Source organism: Tiliqua scincoides, chromosome 2 (genome assembly GCF_035046505.1).
Source record: "Tiliqua scincoides isolate rTilSci1 chromosome 2, rTilSci1.hap2, whole genome shotgun sequence".
Lineage (NCBI taxonomy): Eukaryota > Metazoa > Chordata > Lepidosauria > Squamata > Scincidae > Tiliqua > Tiliqua scincoides.
In genome coordinates, this window is record NC_089822.1 from 70,708,955 (window position 1) to 70,736,640 (window position 27,686).

General features: G+C 45.3%; 1 protein-coding gene, 1 long non-coding RNA gene and 1 pseudogene across 2 annotated transcripts; 2 read left to right on the forward strand and 1 right to left on the reverse strand.

Annotated features, from left to right (window-relative positions):
* The first annotated feature begins 612 nt into the window (after positions 1–612).
* On the forward strand, positions 613–27,027 carry KLF9 (KLF transcription factor 9). Its single transcript, XM_066614470.1, has 2 exons — positions 613–2,093; positions 23,121–27,027. Exons 1-2 carry the CDS (start codon positions 1,559–1,561, stop codon positions 23,348–23,350), a joined length of 765 nt encoding a protein of 254 aa, XP_066470567.1. The 5' UTR covers positions 613–1,558; the 3' UTR covers positions 23,351–27,027.
* LOC136642996 (5S ribosomal RNA) lies at positions 4,525–4,644 on the reverse strand (annotated as a pseudogene).
* Positions 10,075–14,592, forward strand: LOC136639875 (uncharacterized). The gene is made up of 2 exons (XR_010793741.1): positions 10,075–11,301; positions 13,985–14,592. It is a non-coding gene; the product is annotated as an uncharacterized lncRNA (long non-coding RNA).
* Positions 27,028–27,686: the final 659 nt, after the last annotated feature.

Consider the following 27,686-nt stretch of genomic DNA (forward strand, 5'->3'; position numbering starts at 1 on the left):
AAAAATAAAAATAAAACAATAGGTAGGATCCACCCCATGGCTATAGTAGAGGTTGCATAACCACCTTGACTTCCCCTGGAGTTTACATTGACAGGGAAACTACTCGCTGCGAGCTCGTTTCCCAGCCAGCTCTCTAGGTTTACAAGTGAGAAAACTGCCGGGAATGTATTTTTGATTGGCGGAGCCAATGCCAGTGACATCAGCCCGATCACTTTCCATTGGCTCGCTGGTTGCTGGGACTATAAGGGTTTCCAGTGAGCCACTTAACCCCCTTTCGGCCGGCTGTGCCAACTTGGAGCCTGGCTGGGCGGCGGGGCAGAGAGTTGGCCCAGGAGGCGGGGGGGGGGGGCGGCGCTGTGCGCCCTGGAGCGCGCGTGCCCCGCCAGAGGCAGGCTGCTGGGCCAGGACCCCCGGCCGCTGGCGCGCCCACGGCAGGCTGCGCGGGCGCCAAGCTGCGGGCGCCTCCTGCGTTGCCCTTTTAAACGGGGGCTGCGCGGCTGCCGGAGTAGCACGAGGCGCTGGGAGGGAACCCGAGGATTGGCCGGGCTCTGCGTGGCTGGGCACACCTCCCCTGCCAAAAAGGCCCTTCTGAGTGGAAGGGGGAGAAGGTAAACAGAGTTGAATCACTCTCCCGGCTGACCAATTGGCGGTGTTGGGTGGGGGGGCTCGCAGGAACCGGGTGCGTGATGGGCTTCTGCGAAATCGGTCCTGAGCAAGACTGTGCCGGAGCAGCGAGGAGCCGGAGGCGAGCGGGCAGCAGCGGGCAGGGGGCCGGCGGGCCGAAGACTCTCCCCCTCCTGCTGGACCTCAGGCTCGGGCTGGTGTTCCAGAGGGGCGTCTGCTGATGAGCGCCTGGACGCGCCGGCGAGCCTAAGGCGGCAGGGACCGGGAGGGAAGGAAGGAAGGGGCGAGCGAGGACAGCCTGGCTGGCTGCTTGGCGTGCGCGATCCGCCGAGCTCCTTCCGCGCTCGTCTCCCCTGCGGGGTGGGGAGAAGAAGGCAAACACCCCCTGGTGCTACTTGAATTACTTGAAGTCACCACTTGTGACACTGCTCCTGAAGACAGCTCCATTGGCTAGGATGGAACTTGCTTCTGAGTAGACAGGCATCGCCTTGGGCTCCCATCGACGCCCCTTGATTCCAAGCACCCAGCGTGCCCCGGAGTGCATGAACCCCCAGGAGGAGTCCCCGGGCGTCGGTGGCAAGGGCGCGCCAGCAAACGGCGCTGACCCCGGTCAAGAGGTAGGCTGGGCGCGCTGCTCCCTCCCCCGAGGTCACGGCTGGTCATGGTTATGTAAAAGCAGGGGTGGACCCCTTGCTTCCCCGGCTGCCGAGGTAGCCCACCCCACCTCCACCCCGCGATCCTCAGCCTGAAGGCAGCGCGACCAGCAGCCTGCAGGTTGCAACACACCCCCCCACCTACCCAACCCCTCCAAGAGGGCGAGGGCGGCGGCAGGCGGGCAGGCGGAGAGAGCCCGCAAGGAAGTTTGGTGCCCCCGTGAGTTCTGCTGGAGGCTTCCCTGGTGGAAAAAGGGTGGCAGAGCAGCATCGCCTGCAGAATGTCCGCGGTGGCTTACATGGACTTCGTGGCCGCCCAGTGCCTGGTGTCCATCTCCAACCGCTCGGTGGCACAGCCAGACCTGACCCGCGAGGCCGAGTTGCTGAAGATGCCCGAGGAGGAGGAGGAGGAAGCAGCAGCAGAAGCGGCCGCCGTGGTGACCAAGGAGATGAGCGACCCCAGGGACGCCTGGAAGGATTATTGCACCTTGGTGACCATCGCCAAGAGCCTGTTGGACCTGAACAAGTACCGACCCCTCCCCACCCCGTCCATCTGCAGCGACAGCGTGGAGAGCCCCGACGAGGACGCGGGCTCCGACAGCGACGTGACCACGGAATCCGGGTCGAGCCCTTCCCACAGCCCCGCGGAGGGGCAGGATGCTGGCGGCGTGCCCAACCCCCTCTCTCTCCTGCACAGCGGAGTGCCTGCCAAGGGGAAGCTGGCCACGGAGAAAAGACACAAATGCCCCTACAGTGGCTGTGGCAAAGTCTATGGCAAGTCATCCCACCTCAAAGCCCATTACAGAGTGCATACAGGTCAGCGGGGGTCTCTGATGGGGGGCGCGGGGCGGGGGTTGACTCAGTGGCTCTGGGAACAGTGACCCTGCAAGCACAGCCTGCCTGTGTCAGCCAAGCCTGTTTACAGGAACGCTGCTTACATAAAGGGAGACACTACCCCGTGGTTTTTCTTTCCTTCCCTCTTTTCTTTTTTTTTTTTAAGTGGCTTGTCCTGGTGTGACCCCTTCTTCAAGATGCAGCGATTATTTTAGCCCTTCTCTTTCCCCCGGCGTCCATACCAGAGCTTGCTCTCGCTCTCCTCAGCAAGGCTGGGTACATTCGGGGACATGGTGTTCATGCAAATGGCACGTCAAGACTGTGATGGGCTGGGGGAGCAAAGGGTGTTTCTCCCGCTTGTCATGCTACTGAATCTTGTTTTCTTCCCTGGCTTCTGTATATTGCTGAGGTGTGTTTACACTGAGAAGATCAGACCAGTAGAGGAGCTGTTTAGTCCAAAAAATGCTTCCTTGAGTCTGGGAGGCAGAGAGAGAGAGAGAGAGAGAGAGAGAGAGAGAGAGAGAGAGAGAGAGAAGGTAAAGCCTGTATGGATGATTAAGAGCCTTCTAGGGATTGCCATCCGTTCAATTTCATGGTAGCTCTTCTCTCCTTGCTGGGGCACCTCTGTCTACACATAGGTGCAGATTTGAGAGTGTAGCCATTTATACTTGGATAAAAAAAGCCATGCATGGCAAGCTAACTTCTTATCTCTGCAGCTGCTTCCTAAAAGAGAATTTCAGAGTGGTGCTCAGCCTCTGTGGTTTCACAGACTTGGTTCAGCCTCTGTGGTACATCTTTGGTTCCATAAACCTCACTGGGCGTGGCCAGGTTTGGCCAGTCGTGGAATGATGACGTATTTTCCAAATTCTTGCGCAGAAACGCACGGATGCTCGTGATGTCGAAATGCATTGGAATGTTAAAACATGCAGGGAAAGTAACAGCATGTTTGGAAAGTTTCTTATTTCTTTTTGTTAAGCACGTACTTGTCAATAGGATAATTTAGTTGTAGGTGCCGAATTATGAAAACACCTTCCTTTCCACTAAGACGTTCTGTTTTCATTTAGTCCTCAGTAATATGGCAGCCAGTTTCCTTGTAGCCATTTGGAATGTGATGCATTGCCTTGTTTTTTTAGATTTTAGACACCAAGGTTGAGTGCGTCTTCAGTAAGCTGATGCTTTAAGGCAGTGATTTTCAACCTTTTTCATCTCATGATACACTGACAAGATGCTTGGACAATTGACAAGGCACACCATGCTGCTGTTCGGGGGGGGGGGCTCACATTCCTCAATGGCCATACTAACAAATTATCCAGCCCAAAACTCCAGTGGCACATCTGCGGATCACTCATGGCACACCAATGTGCCAGGCACACTGGTTGAAAATAGCTGTTTTAAGGGAATGCTTGTTCTGGTTTTAACCTCAGCTGTTATAAGGGGTTGTGTTCTCTGCTGCTGAGCACAGCTGGTACTTTACTGAAGTCACTGGAAATGTATCCCTAGAATTCGGTAGAAGGATTTCAAGATATTAGTAGACTGCTTCCATATGTGCCTGTTCAGGAAGAGCTTTTGCGAAAGACCAAAGGATTGGTGATCGCCACCTCTTCCAACAAAGTGCATCGTATCCATTTGTTGCAATGTGTGAGTAAGGGAGACGGGGTGGGGGGAGAGCACAGTATCTAAGACCAAACATGAGAGGGTTAGGAAGTGATAACACCGAAGGTCACTGGAACATGCTTATGAATGTAATGTGGTTTTTCTAATTGCTACATGGTTATGTATCGATAGTCAAGTCCCAAGATAACAGGTCTGATTTCTCTTGGTCTTGGTGTGTATATGCATGGGTATATTCAGCCGATACTTGCTTTGGCACCATCTGCAAAGGGACAATCCATAGGAAGTAATTGTAGCCCCCCTGTTTCTTTAGAGATGGCTTGTTTAGAGCAGATGCGATAAAAGACATTTGAATTCTGTTGCAGCCTGAACTGTATGGGTAAACGGAAGGCTTCTATTTCCCCTGGATGTTTCCATAAGTACAACATTTGCTTTATTTAAAAAAGAGATGGTGAGAGAGAAAATGTGATTGAATGATGATCCCTAGCCCTGATCACCCAGAAAACCAGATATTTCATGCCCTGATGTAGCCTAAGGGAGTCTATAGCAATGGCAGCAGACGGTTAACCGAGTAACTCAAACACCTTCTGCCAATTCTCACTATTAAAATTATCACAGACTGTTGCTTTCCTTTTAGATTTTAGGATTTTGTTTTTTTAAAAAAAGCTATCAATGTATACTATCTGCATAGGCGTTGTAAAGCACCATATTTGTAATCTGGCATAGTGGAGGAGGAGGAGAGAGACGAGGCAAAGGAGGAACCCATGGTTGGCAACCTTCAGTCTCGAAAGACTATGGTATAAGCCTACAGCACCCAGTATTCCCAGGCAGTCTCCCATCCAAGTACTAATCAGGCCTGACCCTGCTTAGCTTCTGAGATCAGATGAGATCGGGCATGTGCAAGGTAACAGTTGCTGCCAGAGGAACCCATATTGCTCAGCATTTGTGTTGTAGGTGACTTCCCTTTCCCCCCTCCAAAGAAAAGAGTTACTGAAAGAAGAAGACATGATGGTATTGCTGTCATCATCTGAGTGCTCAACTCTGTCTTTCTCCAAGAGGGAGTGGCAACACGTGAATTCTGGCTGAACTCCCACTGAAATATCTTTCCCAGTGGCCTAGTTCTGACTACTATGGGAGGAAACCTGGGAGGGAGTCCCAGGACTGCTTTCCCGCTCACAGAGTTGGCATTATGTGTACTGCAGGCCAGAAGATGAACAGGAAAAGGAGTGGTGCATGTCGCTCAACAGTGATTCCTGTAGTTAAAACACAGAACATCGGAAGGAAAGGAGTGTAAGCTTCAGCCTGCATTCCTTGCTACGGCAGGAGTACCAGTTAACTTGTGAAAACATAAAAACCCATCACTGATATCCTGCTTCCAGAGTAAATGCTGATGTGGTAATATTTATGAGAAGCAGTTTTTGGATTTGCTGCCTCCTAGGCAATTAATAAAGAATTTGGGCAGATTTTGTGGAGCAAAAATTTGTAGAGGTAAGAATAGTTCTTAAGCAGAGAAAACAACTATAGCAGCCATCATCTAGGTTCACCTCCAGCTTCCATGATCTTAACCCACCAAGAACCATACAGAGTAGAAGGAAAAGAACATTGTTCAGTTTTCTGAGTATTCTGAAGAGTTGTAATACTACATTGTGCTCCCTTTTTCTGCCACCTTTATAGTTGACTAACAATGACATCTGCTCAGTGTTCTAAGAACTATTGACTGGAGGCACCACCACATATTAGTACTGTGGAGCATGTGCACTATTAATTGACTGGGTGTGTAAAACTTGCATTCTGCTTAACCCATTTTTGCCCGGCCCACAGGTGTACAAGGTGTCCTTGTTGAGTATGTGCAACATTAGGCAGAAATGGCTTAATGTGTTTAATGAACTTGAACTCTTTCCACCAGAAAGTTAGTTCAGTGGATGGCATCATTGTCTTTTGTGAGTTGGAAGAAGTGTTCCAAGTAGAAACTGAAAAATCTGCACACTCTGCTTTACTTTTCAGTGCCTTCTTAGCACTGGGTTAGTTAGTAAGTAGTTGTATTGCTCAATTTGAGCTCACAGTCCTTCAATAACAGCGAAACCACAAGGCTGATAAAATCCCCACATTTTCTCATATGAACCAAAACTGATAGCAAAAAAACTCACAATGATATGCATGAGAAAATGGGGAGTGCTTTGTAGCGCCCCCTGTTTAAAAACTGATGGTGTAGTAGATCAAGAAGTAACAGCCATCTTGCATGGCCTGGAAGGCAGGCCATGTCTGTGTCCTTTGCAAATTTAAAAAAAACTTTAACTATGTGCACGAGGGCAAAGCGTGACTTAAAACCCATGGATTCTACTGCATCCATTGTACATTCCTCAGTTATACTGTGGCATTTCCTGTGGCATTTCCTGACAAGACTCTTCCCTCCACTCCCATCTCACCACCACATTGTCACTGTCTCCAGTGCTTTCCTCATCCACATCTCCTCCTTTTCTTATCTCTAAACTTAGGTATGCTTAAAATAAAAGACCCCTTTAAAATCTGAACTTGCTTTCTGGGCCACCAGTCTGATTTGCTATGCAGCCTTTGCGTAAAGAAGATGCATGTTTTCCCCATGTGACTTCCTTGTCTTACATTTTTAATGCTTATTGCATCCTCACAAATTTTACTCTGAAGAACAGCTTCAGAATTTCTGCTCTTGGTACCCTCATTCATCTCTTACTCCTCCTTTTGAATTGGACTCTTTTTTTCCAATGAACTTTGGTCTGTTTTAACATGGTGTACAAGGCTACAGACACATGGGCAGTTTGAGTATCTTAAACAACTGGTACAAATGGCGAAGAACTCCTCAGTAGTAGGGCCTGCTACACTAGAGAGAGAGGTTCCTATTCAAATTTAGAATGTGTTCCATTCTAATGGTGGAACCATGGAAGGGGGAGGAGCCATTTCTGCTTTTCTGCAGTCTTTGTTTAGAATTGTGGCAGTTCTGGAATGATAGCTTTGGTGATGCTGAAAACATTATCAAGTAGTGGAAGATGAGACGGATCACAAAATGTGTTGGTCCATAAACTTGTTGACAGTAGTCTGTAAATCAAGCCGTTTGGGTTTAGGGGTCAGAAATTAATGTTTGACTAGCTAGGGCTTGAAAATATAGTTTTGAGGGTTCTGTATTAGGTAAAACAAAATGGGTTTCCAAATTGTGAACCTTGACTCCCCAAGGAGCTTCAGAAGCCAGCCATGGAAGCCATGGAATCCTTGTGAAAAACCCACCACTCAGTACAGTGTATAGCAGGGGTCTCCAAACCCCAGCCCAGGGGCCAGATGCAGCCCATAGTGAGCCTTTTTTTGGCCCATGACCAACCTCTGGTCCCCTGAGAGCCTCTGGCCCACTTGACCAAACATGACAGGAGTTGTCATGTCTGGAGGGTGTTCTGAGAACTGGGGAGGCTGCACGTAGCCTCTCCTGCCCTCGGAACACCTTCTAAAAAATCACTTCCTGGTTTTCCCGAAAAACTGGAAGTAAATTTTTGTCCCCACTGAAGGCCTTGGAATGCTTTCTGAGGGTCGGGAAGGCCTCCATTTGGGTGTCCATTTGAGTATGTGTTCTATTTTATTTTGTTGATGCTTGGAGAAATCCTGGAAATTTGAGCCGATATATTTATTCATCTAAGCTCCATCTCTAATGCATTTATTTAAATTTTATATTTTAAACTTTTTTTTTCTGGCCCTCAACACCATGTCAGATATTTGATGCAGCCCTCTGGCTGAAAAGTTTGGAGACCCCCGATGTATAGGATTGTAGTCCTAATGGTAAGCTACGGCCAATGGCCCAATAGATCAAGAAAGCTGTCAGTTTAAAAAGTTTGGAAACCATTGGGTTAACAGTTCATGGAATAATCTTTCTGTGCCTCTGGCATTTCTAGGTTCTAGTATGAATGATAGAAATAGTTATGTTACTTTTTCAATAGCATTTGGCTCCAAATCCTCAATGGTAATGGGCATCAGAATGCAATCACCGGTCTCGGGAAACATATATACAATAAGTTTTTTTCCGCATCAGTCTTTCTCAGTTGTTCACTGACAGAGAGAAAAACATGGTATGATTGGCTGGATCATAGATGTAGTTAGCAGTAACTCTTGTTACCACAATGGCTGCTCGAGGTGACTGCTGTGATTTTAAAGATTTTTCTTTGCAAGAATCCATGTGTTCCCCATTCTTAATGCATATGTTGATCTTACACTGTACTTTATTCTAAATACTATAATGTACTTGTGAAACTTGATGAAATGGCAAGATGGGAGAAAATGGACCAGGTTTGCTAAACTATGCTTAATCATTGTTTTCTGACACTCATTCTTCTTCATTGGAAGTATGGAGAACCAGCATTTCCAATCTAAGAAGGAAAATGCACACTTTAAGAAGGAAGCGGTGAGCAATAGAGTGGTGCTTACTCATCAGCTTCCTCCTTTCATGCAAAGACTGTTTTCTCTAGTTGCCAGTAATGGGCATTCTGAAAATGCCAGCATTTAATGAATTATTGTACCCTGTTGTGTCTTAGCACAGAAGAACATATGCTGGTTTTTATGTCCTAACTATAGGAGTGTGTGCATCTTAGAAAATGAACACTCAGTCTCTCTCTAGGCAAATGCATTCATCCCTGACGTGTATAATCTTATCAAGGGCAGAGCTGTCATACCTGAGTCAAGATGGCAGCAGAAGCCAGAATTCCAAGGTCTGAAGCTTCCCAGCTCCAGCTGTCATTGAAAAGAACCCATTTCAAACATTTTGGAATATTTGACTTCAATATACATATATACAGGCCATTCTCTGATATAAGAATGTGTGGGTTTAGCCAATGTCACCCTGTCCTTTGTGACCCAGGGCAACATGTTTATTCTGTCTAATAAACATTGATTGTGGCCTTGTTTCCTTCCCAGTAAGAAAGGGAGCAAACACTTGGATACAAATTTCACAGTTCTGAAGACTAGATCAATATATGGAGGAAGAAGCAAGTCTGACCTATTAATTGGCATACTTCAGGCAAATGTTAAGTACACTAAGGCCAAAATTCTAACCAGCTTTCCCCCAGCAACTGTTACCCTGCACATGCCTGATCTTGTCTGATCTTAGAAGCTCAGCAGGGTCAGGTCTGGTTAGTATTTGGATGGGAGACCGCCTGGGAATACCGGATGCTGTAGGCTTATACCATAGTCTTTCGAGACTGAAGGTTGCCAACCACATTTCCAGCACTGACACAGCTGTGCCAAAGGGGCATGCTTTGCATCCTGCAGTTGGGTGGCACTCACAGAGGCCTCCTCAAAGTAAGGGAATGTTTGTTCCCTTATCTTGGAGCTGCATTGCCCTTACCTTGGTGCTTGAAAGTTGGTTAGGATTACTTCCTAAGAGCCCAATCCTACCCTTTTCCCTGCTATAGCATGCAGCTGTGGCAAACAGACTGCATGGTATGCTGTGGTGGTGAGGGGTAGATTGGAAGGGAAGGGAAAATATTTTCCCTTACCCTTCATAAGCCTTCCAATCACCAATTGGTCTCCTTGAATCTGTACCAGCTCTTTAGCTGGTGCAAGACCAAAGAGGTATGTTGGGAGGGTCGGAAGGGGATAGCATCCAGTGCAAGTCACCTGCACTGTGTGTCACCCCCACCGCACCCTCTTTCCACCCTCCACACTGACCTACTTGTGTTGGTGGGCCTTCCTCATCCCACTGCTGTGGGCAGGGCTGGTCCTTCTTCTCTAGAGGCATTCTGGAAACACATGGTTTCGCAAGCTTACAACAGCCATAAAGTTGCTAGCATTCCTGCAGCTGTAGCACCCAATAGGATTGGGCTATAAGACAAATGCTCCTGTCCTAGAATTTATAATTTTGGTATGGGGAATTCCAGTTTCTTTCTCCCCGCCATCTCCAAGGTACTTAGAGTGATATACATGTTTCTTCCCCCAGTGTTATCTTCAGAACAACCCTGTGAGATAGGTTTGGGTGAGAAATGGCAACAGGCCCCATGCCCTCAAAGTAATCTTCTCTGGGGCTCTCTGTGAACAAGGAGCTCTGTGGTTCTACTCTAAAAGAGCACAATTCTAGCCAGCACCTAGACTCAAAGGTGCTGAGTCACCTAGAGTCACCTAGGCAGACTCAAAGGACTTGTGCTGACTTTGTGGTGTCACAAACATGCCATAAAGCATGTTTGCGCTACCTTGGGAGTTGGGGAGGCCAGTGTGAGGGCACTGCACCAGATACATCCCCAGACCCGTTGAGTTTGTGCTAGCCAAGAGAGGCTGGTGCAGGAGTTGGGAAGGGTTGGGGGGGAGGGAATGGGGCTGCTTTGAGGCAGAGGGAGGGCGGGCGGGCAGGCAGGCAGGCCATTAGGCAAACCAGGCCTGGAAGGGGGATGGAACTAGCCTCTGGCACTTAGGCTGGATGCTGACCCCCTCCCGAGCGTTACACTGATTTCGCAGGTGCAAATCTGAATAGCCCATTGAGGGTGACATGGGGTAAGGGGAAATAAATCCCCTTACTCTGAGTGGCTCAGGATCCACTTCAAAACCTGCACTGGATACCGCACAGGTCAGATGGCCTGCCTGTTTCAACACAGGTTAGGATTGGGTTGTAACAACTATACTGCACTCCTATGTCAGTATGAGTTGTGCAGCAACAAAAGTATCCTGTAGGGACTGTTGGGTATTTTGCTCATGTACCTTATCTATGCTGGACTAATCTGGAGATCTCAACCTCTGATGCTTCTCCTTGACTAAAGTGTGTGCTTGAAAGAGATCTGCTACATTGTGCAACAGTACAAATTATCTTAGTTGCTAGTAAGAACTACTAATTTGCTACTTACACCAGCTGTGCGTATCCTGCTGCAAAACTCTGTGGAGCTAAAGTTCTGTGTCTCAGCATTGTTCAGAAGAATATCAGTCACTCACAGAGGCTCCTCTGTTCTTTTCAGACCATGCTCTAGAATCCAGCAAATTCTGTATGCCTCTTCAATAGAAATTCATATACTTTAGGTCTGAATGCATTTTCTTTGCAGCTACTATGTGTGTTTCTAGCAAGCTGACCTTTAGAACTTACTTGTATAAGAATGAAAAGGATGCTTTGCAAGCCTGCTTGCCAGCTGTCCAGAGCAAAGTATCCAGATTGTTGCGAACATCTGGCTCCAGTGGCTGTGGAATTCTTAATTCTGAGATCCGTCTTTGGAACTGGGTGTTCAGACTCTGTGGCCTGGCCAGTAATCATTTTGCTTGGAATAATCAGAACCAGAAGAAAAATGAAGGAGCAGACGGGCCAATGCCAAAAGACCAGAGATAACAGCAACCGTTCTGGAAGAAGGGAAACCTAATCTGAGCATTAGCCTTGGTATGGCTCACTCGTACACAGAGACATAGCAGCTTCAGATAGTGCTGCTAAAATGGACAAGCATCAAAAAGTAAGAACAAGAACTACCTAGTGTACTGTCCCTGCAAGTCAGTGGATAAGTGCCTGGAGGATGCAAGAGCCAATGGAGTCCCTAAGCATGCTTGGAAGATGGCAGGGCTGATGCAGATTCCAGAGGCCTCTGGAGACCAAGAAGAATGCAAGGTATGTTGGATTGTTTTGTTTGTATAATTTGTGGGGATTGGACTGTAAAGCTTGGCGATTGTGGAAACATTCTTTGATTTGTACCAAATCTCTCTTATTTATTTATGGAGTGGATGCAAGCTTACTTTAGAGCAAGGGAGGCCCATCTTCCCTGTCCTGTTTTTTGGGCTAGTTTACCACATCCTTGGTATAAATGTGCTGCAACCTGCCATTTTTCTTCTTCTCAAACATGTTTACATACGGTGTAAGTGCTGATTGAGGGAATCATTTGCAAGCCATATAATTTGGCATAATCAATCAACTTTGATGGGATTGTTTGAAAGTAAGGCATACCTATAAACTCTTCTTCCTTGGTAGGACCACCCAGGGAGTCTATCTAGCTCAGTGTTCTATTTGCAGGAGTGCCCAGACAGTTGCTCTTGGGAAGCCACAGTGAGGTCATGAAGACAATAACCTTCTCCCAGTTTGCCTCCAGCTCCTGCTACTCAGATGAACTCTGAACAGGGAGGTTCCATTTAGCCCTCTTGGCTTAATACTTATTGGTAGATCTATTTTCCATGAACCTGTCTAATCTTTTGCTAGCCCAAAGTCACCCAGTGAGCTTCACAGTCAGCTGAATCTGAGTCTTCTCCACTCTGAACCACACTGACACTCACGTATATCTGTTTTTTTCTTTGTATAATTTTCTTCCTTTAGGGAGGTGCCATCCTGAACTCCTCAAATGCTCTTTTCTCCAGGTTCGAATAGCAGTTTAGTTATTGACAGTGCAAAATTCAAAGGAGAAAGTGTGGGCATGTCTTTCCTATTTGAGCAGCTCTCCTCCCTAATTCTCACATGGATTTTGAACTTTGGAGAGTATAAAGGAACATGTAATACTTTGTCTGAGAGGTCACATTCTGAAAGAGAAACTTTCAGAGAAAGCATGCTCAGAACTTGTACCTGCATCCTACCTCCTGTCAGTGGGAAGCAGACCAGGAATGGGATTCAGGTTTGACTTGGTTTGGTTTGGGATTTTGCTACTGGTTTTAGATGTTGACATGAAGCCTTCTACCACCATGTGTCCCACAATTCTGTGGGCAGCTATTGCCTGGCTTCTACTGCGATCCATACCTTTCGGCCCTGCCAGTTAAGAGCAGCCAGCAAGAGGTGGCTGAATGGAATCCCTTTGGGCCTCGTAACCGAAAAATTGCTCTAATGAAATTCACTCTTTAGTGATTGCTGCAGGTGTGCAGCACTAGAAGAGATCAGAAGGGATGTTTCACTGCTGATTGAAGTTCTAGCAGAAACATTTTAGATGCTTTCAAATGTTGTTGATACATACATTTGAACTTGCCTTCATCATTTTTTTGATACTTTTATAAGGAAAGTGGTATGTGAAGAAGTAGAAATGCCCTGTATGCACCCTACCCCCCAAAAGCTCTTGTGCAAGCACACCCTGTCACCCCCACCCCCTCGCCCTCCTGGCTGCTTAAGTGAGCAGCTGGGAAGAAAGGCCCAGTTCTGGCACCACTGCCTTGCTCTCCCTCCTTGCAGTCCTGTTTTGTAATAAACGGGAAGAGCAGAGCATACTGGGAGTGCTGGAGCTGAAGGGAAGCTCCTCTACCCTGACTACTGGGAGGACAAGGAGGTGGCAGCAAAGGCCAAGCACATTTTTTGCCCCTTTTTTTCCAGCTGCACTGAAGGCAGAGCTGAACTACTGCTGACCCAGTTGTCTTCCCACTCACTCTCAGTGAGTCGGAAGAGAATCAGGGAGCTGATTGAAGTGGCTCAGTAGGTAGTGGAATGGTGGGCAAGTGTGGAAGGAGGGCACCCCTTGTCCCCACCACCACCATCACTTGCTGCTTCAGTCAGCATCATTGGCTGCCCTGAGTAATCATGTAGAAGTACTACAAATGTATGTACAGTGCATTTTTAAAAAGGCCATTTCATGGAAGCAAAGCACAGCAGCTGGCAGGAGGACTTGCTTTAAGACCCCTTTTCTGGTCCTATTGCTGAAGCAATGTACATGGCCCTTTATAGTAAAGAGCTGTAGTGAAATAAAAGTTGGATGGTAGAATCATGCCGCACACATTATGTTGTCTGCCAGGTTGTCTGTCTGCTGTGAGATTTCATTCTCCTGCTCTGTTTTAACCTCCAGCATAAGCACTCACTGATCTATTAAAACCACTGCCAAGTAGGTAGACTCAAGGCCAAGTAGCAAGTGCAGTATTGCAAGGTAGCAGAAGAACCGGTCATTTCCCTTAGCCCTCTTGAGTCATCTCTATGAGTTTTCGTAACAACAGTTCTCAATCATAGCAATCAGAGTAGCAGTAATGCTCTTTTTTTTTGCCCTGTCTCTCAGGAACCTTTTATTCTTTGCTCTGGGGCCTGGATGTGTTCCATTTCCATCCAGGAATATAATTCTGTAGCTTTATTTTTCCTTCTTCAGAGCCCTCAGTCAAAAGTGTTCTGTGATTCTTATCTCCATATATTCTCTTTGATGTACTTTTTTTCTTTTTCCATACTGGGTCTACTTTCTTTTGCAAAACTGAGGACTTACATTGTATCTTGAACCCACTTTGCCAAGCTTGGTGTGCACAAGATGATACTAAAATAAGGGTTGCACATTTTATTGGGTTCCTTGCTGCTCTTGAGTGTGCACACTGTTAATAATCCAGTTAACCATCTTTGTTTCTCATTCTAGAAGCCACTGGAGGCCCTTGGGAAGATAAGGTGAATACCTGGGCGCTTGTTACAGTGAGGTGTGGAGGTTGGCTATAATGCTCTGTAGAAGGAAATGGAAAACATTTTGCTGCAGATTACGAGCATGACAGGAAGGTTTTGACAGAATGCTAAATTCATGAAGGCCACTTCCTTTAAAAAAAATTAAATCAGAGGAGAGTGATACTTGAGCAGAATCTATCCAACATGATGTCTAAAAGAGGTGACAGTACTGGGAATGCCGTAGGAATTGGATGAAAAGAGCTGGAACAGCTCAAACAGCTAGCCCTCCTGCCTCTTCGCACCTGCATGAATGTTGTCTCCTCTTTCGCAATACACCTGGGTACTGAATGGGAGCAAGCGAGACTGGAGTTTTTTATCCTTGCTGGCACTTGTGGCTTTAGAATGGCTTTTTTCCACCCCTGTCATGGAGCAGAGAATGAACTTCTCAAGATGTATCACTCAGGGCCTTCTAGTCTGAACATATTGGTAGCATTTGCCTTTTTTTAACCCCCCTTTTCCACTGCTGATTGAACCTGACTTATGTATTCATATATTTACAAATAAAGACTGTTTTGGTCAACTTTGTAAGTTTTTTGCTGCAAGTACTTTAAAGTGTGTCTGTCACCTGTACTCCGCTCTCCTATTTCTGACTTTTGTTACCAATACTACTTATTAAATTCCTCCTCTCACAAAACCCACCACTGCTCATATATTTAAACAGTGGTAACACCAGGTTTCTAGGAGCTTTGGAGCAAAGACCTGCACTGCCCCCCACCCAATACTGATGGGGCGGGGTCTAGGGTTGGCCTGGCCAAATGGGCTGTCTGATGCGTGTGGGGCCTTGGTTAGTGGCTGAGTCCTGATGCCACCATTGGTTTTAATGGTAACCAATGCAAAGTACCTCATTTCAGAACTCCGTGAAATTAATCCTCTCCATCCACCATTTGATAAAATGAAAAAATGTACTGGTCCATAATGTCCCAGGCACTGCTAGACTAGGTATAATTATCTGGGCTTTCCACATCTGCCAAATGGTTGTCTTCCCAGCTGTGCAGAATGCAAGAGGTGAATGGATAGTCATGTTGCTAATGCATGACGTGATGGTTTTTAACCTGTCGCAACCTGTGTAGGATATATTCTGCAAATCAATATATTCTGTGTATTTATAGATTTAATATTTTGAGCCCAGGTATGTGCATGTGTGGGGCGGGTGGGGGGGAGATCATTATTGTTTAGTTGGGTATGTGGATCCCTTCCTTCAGTAACCTGTGCTCTGTTGGGTCTGAATTTTTCATGCAGAGAAGGGTGTGCATTCTTGAAAACAGAGTTGGGGAGAAAAACGCTATGTGGAAAATAAGGTGGAAAAGAACAAGAGCATATGCCGTATTCTTGTTTTGATATTAGGGAATTGTAGCCATATGAAAGAGGTGGGGATTTAGTGGAAGCAAACATCTTGATGTCCTGCCCACTTGAAATCTTTGCCCTCATCCCAGGACCCAATGAATCTATAGGTGAACAGCCTATACCCTTGTTTCAGGAGGCATCACTGTTCACTGGCATATTCTGTAGTGGCAGCTCTTTAATTACTTCCTGAGCAGCTGTAGGTTGTAGGATTTGGGGCAAAGTGAGTTTAGAGTGCCTCAGGGATTCCCTCTAGATAAGACTGTACAGAAAACAGAGTTTAAAAGTTCCTTGTAACATATAGTTTACCCAGCTACCCTGTATGAATCTCTAGAAAACAGCTGTGAAATTTAAACATCACAATAGGTGTAATGGCACTTATTTACCAACCTCCTACCAACAGTACAATAAAATCAGAGTTCTTTTATTGCTTGTGTGCATTCCGAAGGATCAAATATTCAATCCCTTGATGATTTTCAGCATCATGGGCATGTATTCTAAATACGTATTGTTCTGTTCATATGTGCCTAAGCCATACTCGGTGTAAATCTCAAACAGACGTCTCAAGACATCTCTCAACGGTTGTCATTTTTTCCTTTCCTTTCTCAGGCCACTGACTCTTTGAAATTATCTAGTGCTTCATTTTCAGATCCAGATCTGCAGAGGCATAAAAATAACTCTTCCCTCAAGTTTTGTCCAGCACATACAATGGTTCACTTGGCCTCTAGCTGGGGGCTTGTCACATTTGCTCTGCCTAGCAAAAATGAATCTTGAAATTGCCTTGAGAAAGTTGAGTGCCCAGATGCCCGCTCAGGAGGTATTGTGCATGCAATTCTCAACCTTTCTTCAGCAAGCAAAAGAGAATCATGCACTGCCTTTCTCAATCTCTGTAGAACAGTTTATTGTATTTTGCAGGAGAAAACACTGAAGGGCTGTATCACAGTTAGGGCACAATCCTAAACAGGTCTACTCAGAAGTAAGTTCTAGTTTGTTCAGTGGTGCTTACTCTCAGGAAAGTGTGGTTAGGATTGCAGCCTTACTTTCATGCATCCGCCTTTGGAAACTTTATTATTATTATTAATTATTATTAATTATTATTATTATTATTATTATTATTATTATTATTATTATTATTATTATTATTATTATTATTAACAGTATTTATATACCGCTTTTCAACTAAAAGTTCACAAAGCGGTTTACAGAGAAAAATCAAATAACTAAATGGCTCCCTGTCCCAAAAGGGCTCACAATCTAAAAAGATGCAAATGAATACCAGCAGACAGCCACTAGAACAGACAGTGCTCTACCAGCAGACAGACACTAGAACAGAAATTTAATGTGCATGCAAGTATAATACTTTTAAAGTAGGGAACAGGAGCAGAATGGTCCCAGTGATAAATGTAAGTGAGGGCACTGTAGTGGCCACCTCCCTGCAGGGAGGAAAGGATGTATCAAAAGGATTGGAGGTGGACATCCCAAAGGCCCCAAGCACAAGGACCACAGCAGAAGGCAGGTGAACAGGCTATTTATTAAATATAAACACCCTTTCCCATTACCTCACCAAGGGAAGGAACAAAAGCAGTGCATGTTCCCCACTGTCTCCTCATAGTGCTTCAGTGCCAGAGGATGGCTTGGGAGCTGCTCCAGCTGGAGAGTCATCTTCACCCCAGGTGAGTTTCTACAGCAAATGGTGAGGTAGCAATGGTCCTGCTGCTACAGGCTAGTCTTGGCTCAGTATAATGGTGGTTCAGCATGTGGCTCCAGTGGGCTGCCCATCTACTGATCCCAGGGCAAGCCTAGCCCTTGTTGGGGGGGGGGAGGCATAGAGGCAGCCATGGCAGCGTCCACTGTGGCCCAGTCCAGCTGCCCTCTGGGACACCTGGGGTAGGTTGTCAGGACGGACGGCCTCTTTCCCCACTGTCTGGGCTGCTCTCTAGCCTTTATACTTCCAGATGTTAGGGTTGTGAGGAGGCTCGGGTGCTGTCCGTTTACTGCCTTGCTCCAGCTGTTCCAAGTCGGGGTCAATGCCGCAGTCCCAGGAGGCACCCAGCCAAACCTGACAGGCATTGCTCATCTCAATATTCTGTCTCTGTCAAATCTTAGGAGTGGAGAGGACTTCACCACTTGTGATTTTAAGAGCCTCCTTCCATTTACTATTCAAGAACATGCGCCCACACACACACTGATAACAAGCACTTGTCCGACCCCCCCATCAGGTGCTTTAGTGTTCTCTTTAGTTTCTCAGCTTCTTCTTGTCCTACCAGTATCATTCATAATACCATTACTATGAGATAATAACAGAATTATACCCTTTTTCTCCATACATGCAAACATGCCTAATGGAGAGCATTCATATCCTACCAAGTCCTTGAACACTGAGCTACTTTTGTCTTCTTTATCACCTCTTCAGTTGTCCATCTTGTTAGTCTGATATCTAACAGGACTTCGTATTCACCTCCTTCCTTCACTGTTAAGAGTGCTTGAATTAACGTTTTTTATGAGTTAGCATCTTGCTGCTGCTGTACAACCACTTCAGTTACAATACATTCTGTGTCCCATTTTGGACTGGAATTTAAACAACTATGAGGGGTGGATAGGTGGAATATAGGGGCCTGGTCAATAGTGCCACATCAGCCCAACTCAAGGTGGAGCCCAGTGGGTCAATGGGCAACACTACAGGAAATTCTCTGTCAGCAGCCGTGGAACATAAAATCCCTGACTTTTTCCTACACTTGGCTTCACTTCAGGAAGAGCTAAGCTGGTGGGGAGAAGGAGCTGTGATTCATGGATGACACATTTTGCTTCTTAGCTGGTGTGTGCAGCCTGAGCCTCTCTACTGTAGCCCTGTTGCTGGGTCCTAGAGTGAGCGTTTTCCCTCTTCTCTGCCAGTTCTGCAGAGGCTGACTTTTCCTCCCACCAGTCCTTCTGACACACAGCAGGTTGCCAGAAGCACCTTATCCCTTGATTACAACAAAATCTCCTCTGCATTCCTCCAGTAATTTAAAGTGAGAGCATTGTTGGGAGTCTATAGATGTAACGTTCTGGTGTTTGCCACTATTGTCCAGAATCTATTGCTCTTCCTACCTCTTTACTTCATTTGAGAGATGTCTGTGAGGTGAGGTAAAAGCATCCCTATCCACTTATGTCAATATGGCTGACAATATTTCTGCAAGCCCGGGACTTCACTTAGAACATGGTCATCACCACTTTCATCTTCTGATTTGTTGTTTCTAGAAAAACTAAATGTCTCACCCATAGGATTCTGGAACTTCATTTGATAATATGAAGCTAGGCATTCACATCTAGGAAACCCGAGTAGACGCAGGAGTTCTGAAGGACACTCCCTCTGTTTGCCAGAGCCTCTGTTACTTCACCAGAAGATGCAACTCCATGTAGACTGTTCTTTATACAAGAGTATTAGAAGGTTGGGCACTGACTGAGGGCCCATCAGAGGGCTCTCCTGATCAGGCTAACTCCTGTACCTTCAGTGCCAGTGGTGGACCATCAGGGGACAGTAGAGAAGTTCTGTAGGAGGCCTAATGCAGCGCCTTGCCCCAGGCCAACACTGCCTTTGCAAGTGCATTCACTGGTGTGACTGAGGAAGCCCATTCATGCAGCAGCTCTGTGTGTATACAACTGGACCCGTGGAGATCTGGAAAGGGACAATAAACTGCCAACCATCACTCATGCCCTGTCAGTTTCCCCTTGCCTTACATACCAAATATTCTTCACTTCACCCTACATACCGTCACTCCAAAAAATACTGCATATGCTCAAATATCAATTTCACAGGGAAAGAAGCACATGTGCATGGTTTGATTTACATAACATATGCTGAGAACAGAATGTGAAAATTGCTTGATACAAATGAACGTACAGCTCGCCATGCCACAGAATGTGGACATGCTGGGCATTCGGTCCACGAACAGTCCTTTGCCGAGGTAGTGTTTGTTTGCTGTCCACCCAGGCACTGACATTTTGCATAGAAAGACAGTTAATTCTGGTGGGTTTGAAAGGATTGGAATCGGTTATTGGATGCGAGTCTCTGGCAGGTTATGTCATCCTCAGATCAGTAATGTGGATGTTAGTCTCCCTGAAAGCCGTCTGTGGGAGTGAAAGCTCTTCCTTATGGTTGTTTGCTCAGGGTAAATGGCTTTGATAGCATATGTCATTAGCTATGTGCAGTTTGCTTTGAGATGGTGGGTTTTGACATTCGTCACATCAGGCCTTGCTGATATAAGGAAGGTGATTGGGTGGGGTGCAAGAACAGAGTTCGATCTACTTAATCAAATCAGTCAGCGTAGCAGATAGAGCAGATTTATTTTTCTCTATTTATTTGGGATGTGGATCCTTTTCAGTCGCGTTTCTCACAGCTACAGTTGACTTTATTAAGATGCCAAATGAGAGAGTGAGAGTTAGCAGACTTGTGCACAACGAAAATAATTAATCACATCTTTCAAGCTGTTTGTGAACATGAAAGAGACGAGAGGAAGCGAACCAGCGCAGGTTTGTAGAGATGATTCATAGAAAAGGAGCTGTCCTCGTACAGAGTGTTTGGCTCGAACCACATGGCAGCTGTCCAGATGAAATATCTTGACAATTTTACAGTAACTAATGTTCTGACCAACATTCCTTTCTATTTCTGAGTTTAGTGACAAAAAAAAAAAAATCATCTTTGGCAGTGATTGAGGAAAAATGTACTGCTGTTTGTTTGGGTGAACACTGAAATCATAAAAGTCAATAGGACATAGTAGGATTCAGAAGGTCGACTTTCCTGGCACCAGCCATTCATGAGGCTCAAGTAACTATCCCTGTAGCCTGAGCAAATTCTGGTAGACAAGAGGTTTCTATGATTCATCTGTAATGTTACTTATTTTATACCTAGAATTTATAATTTCTCACATTGGTCATAATCTGGTGCACAGTTGTGCACATAGCAAAGCAATCCTAATAGCACTTTTGCTGGCACATGTCCTCTGCACTGGCTACTGGGTGTTGCGAACCTTCCATAAAGCATATTTGTGCCACCTTGGGAGTCAGCAGGGCCTATGCTGGCTCCTAGAGGCCCAAACTGGACCCTGCGCAGGTAAATTTGTGCCAGCTGAGGCAGGCCAGCACAGGGGAGGGGAGAAGGTGGATGGAGGGTAGGATGGAGGCGGGAAGGGGGCATTTCTGGTTAGGGGTGGTCCAAGAGGTGGGTCAAGCCCAGGAGGGGGGTGAGACTGGCTGCAGCAGTGCTGACCAAATCCCAACCCCTTTCCTTTTCTGAGGAGTATTGTGCAAGCTGCTCAGATTTGTCCCCATGAAATCATGGGCCCAGATCTGAGTAGCCCCTTGGGGTGACCGACGTGTGACATGGGGTAAGGGGATAAATATTCCCTTACCCCAGTTTGCTTTCTAGTCAGCACCTACCTTGCACTGGATACAATGCAGGCAATTCAGCTTGCCTGTTCCAGAGCAAGTTAAGATTGCATCCAAAGTTTCACTGAAATCTTCTTTAACTCTGTGCATGTTATGAAGTGTACAATGATGTGTACCAGGTTCTAACAATGGAGGGAAAAGAGCAGAGATGTTCCCCAAGGAGCTATATTGAGATAATATTTAATATTCAGAAATAACTGAAGAGCAGTGAGTTAGCCAAAGTCAACAAATATGTTGAGGTCAGTAATGTGTACTGAGCTGGTATGTAATGTTGACTTCATTGTATTATTTGGCTGTCTAATGGGATAAGTGGATCTCACCATTTTGCTAGGGCGTACTGAATTTTGACAACTGAATAAGAAATGTGTCACCCGTGGGTGTTCTTGGGAACTCTTTCTGAATAGGAGACTTGCTGGAGGAACTGCTGTCTTAGAGATGTTGATCTTGGTTATTAACAACAGTTTGTCCAAGATAAGGGTAGCCACATTTTCAAAATTTTTATCGATGCTTCATAGTTGAGAACTGACTATAGACTGATGGCTCAACCCTATCCGCCGTTTACACCAACATAATATGTGTTACGCCGGCATAAACAGCTTTATGGACATCGCAAATGCAACTAAGTCGGTATGTGGGTCCTGACAACTGCCACCGCAAGTGGCCAGGTCTGCGCAAAGATGGTTGCCTGACGCCCACTGGTGCAGGTACGCCTGCACAGGGGATTAGAGGGAGGCAGGTAAGGAATGAACAGGGTGGGGGTGGGTGGAATGGGGTGGTGAAGGGGGACAGGGAGGAGGACAGATTGGGCACAGAAGGGGGACGGGTTCTGCAACAGCAGCGTACACCAAATCCTGCCTCCCTTCCCAGCCTGATCTGCCTTTGCAAAACAACTTGGACTTGAGAAAGCAATTGGGTTGTGTATTTCTACATGGGGAAGGCCCATATTCTGCTCATACTTTGTGATAATGAGCAACGTTGAATCGGGCTGGAGCCAATAAAATCAGAGAGAGAGCGAGAGAGACTGTAACTAATAGGTATTTTATAGGAAGATGTTGCATAGTGGTGTTTTGCCTGCCATAGCCATTCTCTGAATAAATTGCTACAAAGGATAATGAGAACCATAATAACCTTTGGGCATAAGTGATGTGTTTTACAAAATAATTAAATCTTCGTGGACAAGAAGAATAAGGTCCAGCTAACGTTGACCCACTGCCACTGTTGAGTCTTCACAATTTACCAGGGTGCAAACTGGCTGGCAACCCTAATCCAAGGTACCCCTTTTGGTATCTTTTGCTGGTGGGAATTTCTATAATGCTCTGCCACTATTAGGGCTAAAAGCATTAATGAGAGTAATGTATTCACTACAGATTCAGAACTATGGCTCCGAATATCGCTGCGAGAGGCTGTGGGCTCAGTGACAGTTAATATTTGACATTCCAAGTCCAACCAGTCAGCATCTTAGTTAGCAGGAATGAGGAAAAAAAAATCTTTGCATAAGACTAGAGAGCAGTGTGTGGGTCCTGTTGTCAGAAGTGGACTAGCTGGTCTATTGGGCAGTGTGGTGGGGCTGTGACTTTTAACTGGGTATTAGTCAGAGATACTGTTGTTGTGGGTTACTGGCGTTGGGTTCCTTGATTCTGGCTATACACTCTTGGCACAGTCCTATTGTGCCTCTGCCCTGGCAGAATGAATGCTTCACTGGCGCAAACACATTGCCACAGAAGGCCTGTGCTGTCCTGCCAGTACCAGTGCAGGACCCAGTGTAGGCAGATAAGCTCCATGCCAAGCAACAGAGGGGCAGGGTGGGGTGGGGATGGGTAGATGGGGTCCTCGAAAGGAGTGGGATTGGCTGTGCTCATGTGTGCTGTATCCAATCCCCCTTCCCAGGTAGATCTGCCGACACAGATTCACTTGGACGTGTGCCAGTTGATTTAGCAGGCACAGGTCCGAGTAGACCCGTTACCTCAGCTAGGGCTTTCCCTGGGGCAAGAGGACAAATGTGCCCTTCCTTTGAGGAGACCTCCAGACTGCAAAATTACCTCGCAGGGTACAGCTCAAGTTGCACCAGCTCCACATTGGCGCAAGGGAATTTCAATAGAATTGGGCTGTTTGTGAGTCATGTATGTTATTGAGTTCAGAGTACCTGTTCCCTTAATTGAGTATCTCAGGTATTGCTTATAGTGAAATACCTCCATGTACATTTCAGGTTTCTAATCAACCGAAAGCTAGAATGTAATCAGCAATTGACTCTCTGTTTCCTTTTAACTCTCTCCTTTATTACCTTCCTACAGGTGAACGACCATTCCCTTGCACATGGCCAGATTGCCTTAAAAAGTTCTCCCGCTCCGATGAGCTAACACGGCATTACCGAACCCACACCGGGGAGAAGCAGTTTCGATGTCCGCTTTGTGAGAAGAGGTTTATGCGGAGCGACCACCTGACAAAGCATGCACGTCGCCATACTGAATTCCACCCTAGCATGATCAAGCGATCGAAAAAAGCCAGCTCGGCTGCCTTTTGAATAACAGACTACAACTGGGGGTGGGGTGGGGAACAACCATCTTTGCAAAAGGCATACCTGATCAGCACAAATACGTCTGCCACTGTACAGTAATATCCCCTTACTTGCATTTTTGAAGCACATGTAGCTGGAAGTTAAATGATAAATATTTTGTCCTGTCCACCCTGCTGTGCTACCAACAACAGTCTTAAATCAGTGGCTGCTGGGTGGGAGTGGGGGGAGGGTCAGGGTCGGGATCAGCAGAAATAATGCAACTTTTTTTTTTTGTAGTTTAAAGAATCGACACTGGTGTATATATGTCTGACTGGGTGGTTTGACCTGTGACACCACAGTAGTGATTCCAAGCTCTTTGTGATTGCTGTGTCATGGACATGTTTTGTTGACTAATGTAATGCTGCTTGTATGTACAAACAAAACAAAAACAAACAAGTTTAGTAAAACCACTTTTCAGCTCACTTAAATATTTCTCAACTAAAAAGACAGAAACTCCATAGCACATATTCAAAGAAAGTTCATTTCTCTCTCTCTCTCTCCATCCTTTTCAAGACTGTTAAGGAAAAAAATTCATTTCATTTGTTGTTCATATTTGCTGATTGGTATACAAAACAAAAAAAGAAAAAAAGAAACTGAAATCTATACTGAAGAAGATCTGTTCAGTATAACCAGGTCTTTAAAAAAAATAAAAATGAGCTACATTTTTGAATATAAGCTGCTCTTTTTTCCAGTGAAATATGCTTACATCAAACTAATAATACAAGCAAAAAGGAAAACAAGAAATCAGCTCCGCCAATTTGTGATATCACATGCATTTGGCTATATTGTTCACTTGCCATTAGAAATGAACCAACGTAAGTCATCCTAAAGAACATGGCTGGAGCATGAGAGCAGATTTTATTTTACTCTCTCAGCAGTTCCTAGACTTTCATTGGGAGACCATATACAGTACTGTACTCTATAAATACCACAAACAGTGCTTTATTCTGCTGTATTTTGTTGGAATGAATGCATAACAGCAGCTACCATCTTTATAAGCTACCACTTTTGCAAAAGTTTTTTTTTCCCTTACAATTCTCTCTCTCTCAAAGGTGCATTCTCTTCATCCACTTGCCAGATTCCTATGACTGCCAATGGAATCGATGTGCATTTGTGAAGGGAACAGACGCTTTTTTTTTCCTATGAAGCATTCTCTATGCTAATGGAGTCGACTGAAACTCATTTTTAAAAGGACTTTTTGAGACGTCTACCTTTTCATAAGTTGCAGCTGTTGTACAGACTAGTATGGGAAGAAACCACCAACACCACCATCAAGGAGGTAACGAACCACACAGGAGGTGCGTCAACATGTTTCTTAATGACATGAGCCTCCCTGCAGCGTACTTTGCAATCTTACCCTGTGTATGTCGGGCTTGATACATCTAATGATAATGGCAATATTTCATTGTTTAAAGATTTGCTCTGGAGAACAAGAGCGAATGCATCATTGGAGGACACTTCTTGCATCTAGCCAAGTAGTCATCTGTGTTAATGTTCAAAGCATGAAACTTACAAAGGTTGTTATCATGGACTTTTCCCTCCCCCATCTCTCATAATGGTGGAGAATTATGTTTACAGACTTTTTCCCCCCAAAACATTCTACTGGTCCTATGGTCTTTACTGCTCCTTCACAAGAAGGACGAAAGGTGCAAATGTCCTATCGAGGGTGAAATTCATCCTTGAGTTAATCTCACTGTCACCAATGGGATTATCCCAGGATCAATTTGACCCATCTTTGTAAAGAATCTGTACATACAATTCTTGTAAAGTACACCTGCAATGACAGTATCTTCTTGTTTCACCTGATAAAAAGCTAGCTTCCTAGAAAAATAAAAATAAAACAACATCTCAGAGAGTAGAGTATTCTACAGTCCGTGGCTTCCAGCACTAGAACTCAGTATGCATCTAGCATTTTTACCTGTGTGGTTCATTATAAAAATCTGTCTATGCGAAGAGAACAGCTTCTAAGTTAAGGTGTTAGGGGCACTGAACAATTGATGTGATTTCAAAAACAAAAAGGGATGAGTTTTCTTCAATGAAGACATGTCAGGAAACCAAGCACACTTTCTACCTCCGTTTCAGCTTTTTGAAACGTTTGTTTTATGATAAACCAAAATTAATTTCTGGTGTCCAAAATAAATCGTAGGGACGTTTGTTCTTCCTTATAAAAACAGGTAGCCTGGCTATTTCTAGCGCTCTAGTGTAAAACGTATTCTGCTTTACTGGTACTGTTAATGCTGCCTTGTTTGATTTGGGTCTGGACCATGTGGTAGACCAGCAACTCGCAAAATGGCATTGTTCCAACTGTCCTCCCCCCTTTGATACAAGACCAATTCTTAAGAGCCTTCTGCTCTAGTGTGGGGGTCCTACTAATTCAACAGTCCCTCAAACTGTACTGTTGCTCTGCTGTAGGACAAGTGCAGTATTAGCTAAACAGAGCCTGGATGCTGAATGCTGTTATTTCACTTTAAATACAACACAAGCCACAGGCACATGAGTGACACCTCCTTGAAAACTAATCTGGTCACAAAGGCATATGAGAAACTGTGGTGTTCTGGCATAGTGTTTAGGGCACACCTGCTTTCCTGAATGTTGTGGGCTTATGTCTTACTTGATGTCACTTCCTGTCCAGCTGGAGGTTAGAATTCAGGTTGGGAAGTCTACAGCAGTCAGACACTGTGCTAGTCACATTGTTTCCTTGAGTGCTGCTGGCTAGAGAAGTCGGTGGGCCTTAACCACACCAGTCAAACACAGCTTGGAATTATACTCTGCTGTGCCGTAAAATGCATTTATGCACACAGCTTAGCCATCCAAGCCTGACCGTTGAAGGCAGAATATATTTAAAAACAAAAACATGTGAATTTTGTTCTTTTCATTCTTAAAATACATCCTCATATGCAAAATCAACCATGGATTGCATAAACTTATTTTTAGGCTTTTTGCTAATGGATCTTCCATCTTAAAAAATAATTCCCCCAAACAGCAACCAATGAATATTCAAATATGTATTTACTATTTACTCCACTTACTGCTGTAGGGCGATGCATATGACACCCCAACCAATGTCTATAGTGGCTGCCATTTTTAGTGCATGTCCCTAATTGTGGTGGGTAGGTTGCCAGATTTATTGCTGAGTGTTTTTTATTGTAATGCCACTGCATGTATTTTCAATAATGTGTGTTGAGCAGTGATGTGCAAAATTTCAGGATCTGCTAATGCTAAATGAGTCAGGCAACCCATTCACTACAAGCAACCACTAAGGCTATATTGGCATGTGTGGTGGGGTGGAGAGCAAGTGGAAGCTCATCACAAGCAGGGTGGTCATGTGCACCAATCCTTGGGCCACATGTGGACACTGGATGGCTTCTTACATTACTTTTAGCAGATATGGGTGTACATAGCCAGCTCTTAAAGAGCTGAGCTACACATTTGATGACAAACACAAGGTTGGGAAATCTGGGTATCACTTCTCCACTGCAAGGTGATCCAGGGGAGAGGAGATAAGTTACAGAAGAGATGCAATGCTGGGGTGGTAGTTAACCTGGTATTAGGTTATTTTGTATTTACATCCTGAATAATTATGTCCTGGTTATTGGCATCCCTGGACATTCACGTCTGTTTTCTGTTGGTTTATTTTTATTTATTTTTTTTTGGGGGGGGGGGTCCCAGTCATTTGCATCCCAGTATAACTGGACAATGAAGAAAATAAAACTGGGCAGCAAATCCAGTGCTATATATCCTAAGCCTCTTATCGCAGCCCAAGTCCTACCTTTGCGTTTTAAAAATTAAAAAGTACATCTAATATAAATATATTGGGGCACAAATGTCTGGGATTCTTAAAAAGGATGCAAATGTCTAAAATGACCAGGATACAGTTGTCCAGGATGCAATGGTCCTGTCATTGGTTAACCCTTCCCCCATCTATCACTTTCGTCTCCTCCCACCCCTGCAATCGTTTTCTTGAGCTTCATCAAATTCATAGCTGGGGTAAGCTGCAGAAGGCAACAGTGGGCGGGGAAGAATTAACCATACACATACCTTCAGCTTCTCCCCTGCAAAATTTCAGCAGAGAAGTGATAGCATGGCTTCCCAGACCTGTGAATATGTATTGTGGGAAGGGTAACTGAAACACTTGTGCCCCAGACACAACCTATATAGGCCAGACTTCCAAGAGGTCATGAGTCTGTTCTCAGAAACAGAAGCTTGATTCTTTGGCTCAAATTCTCAACACATTTACTTGAAAACAATTGTCATGGAAATGAGTAGCATGGACCTGCTTCCAAATAAATACACCTAGTAGGAG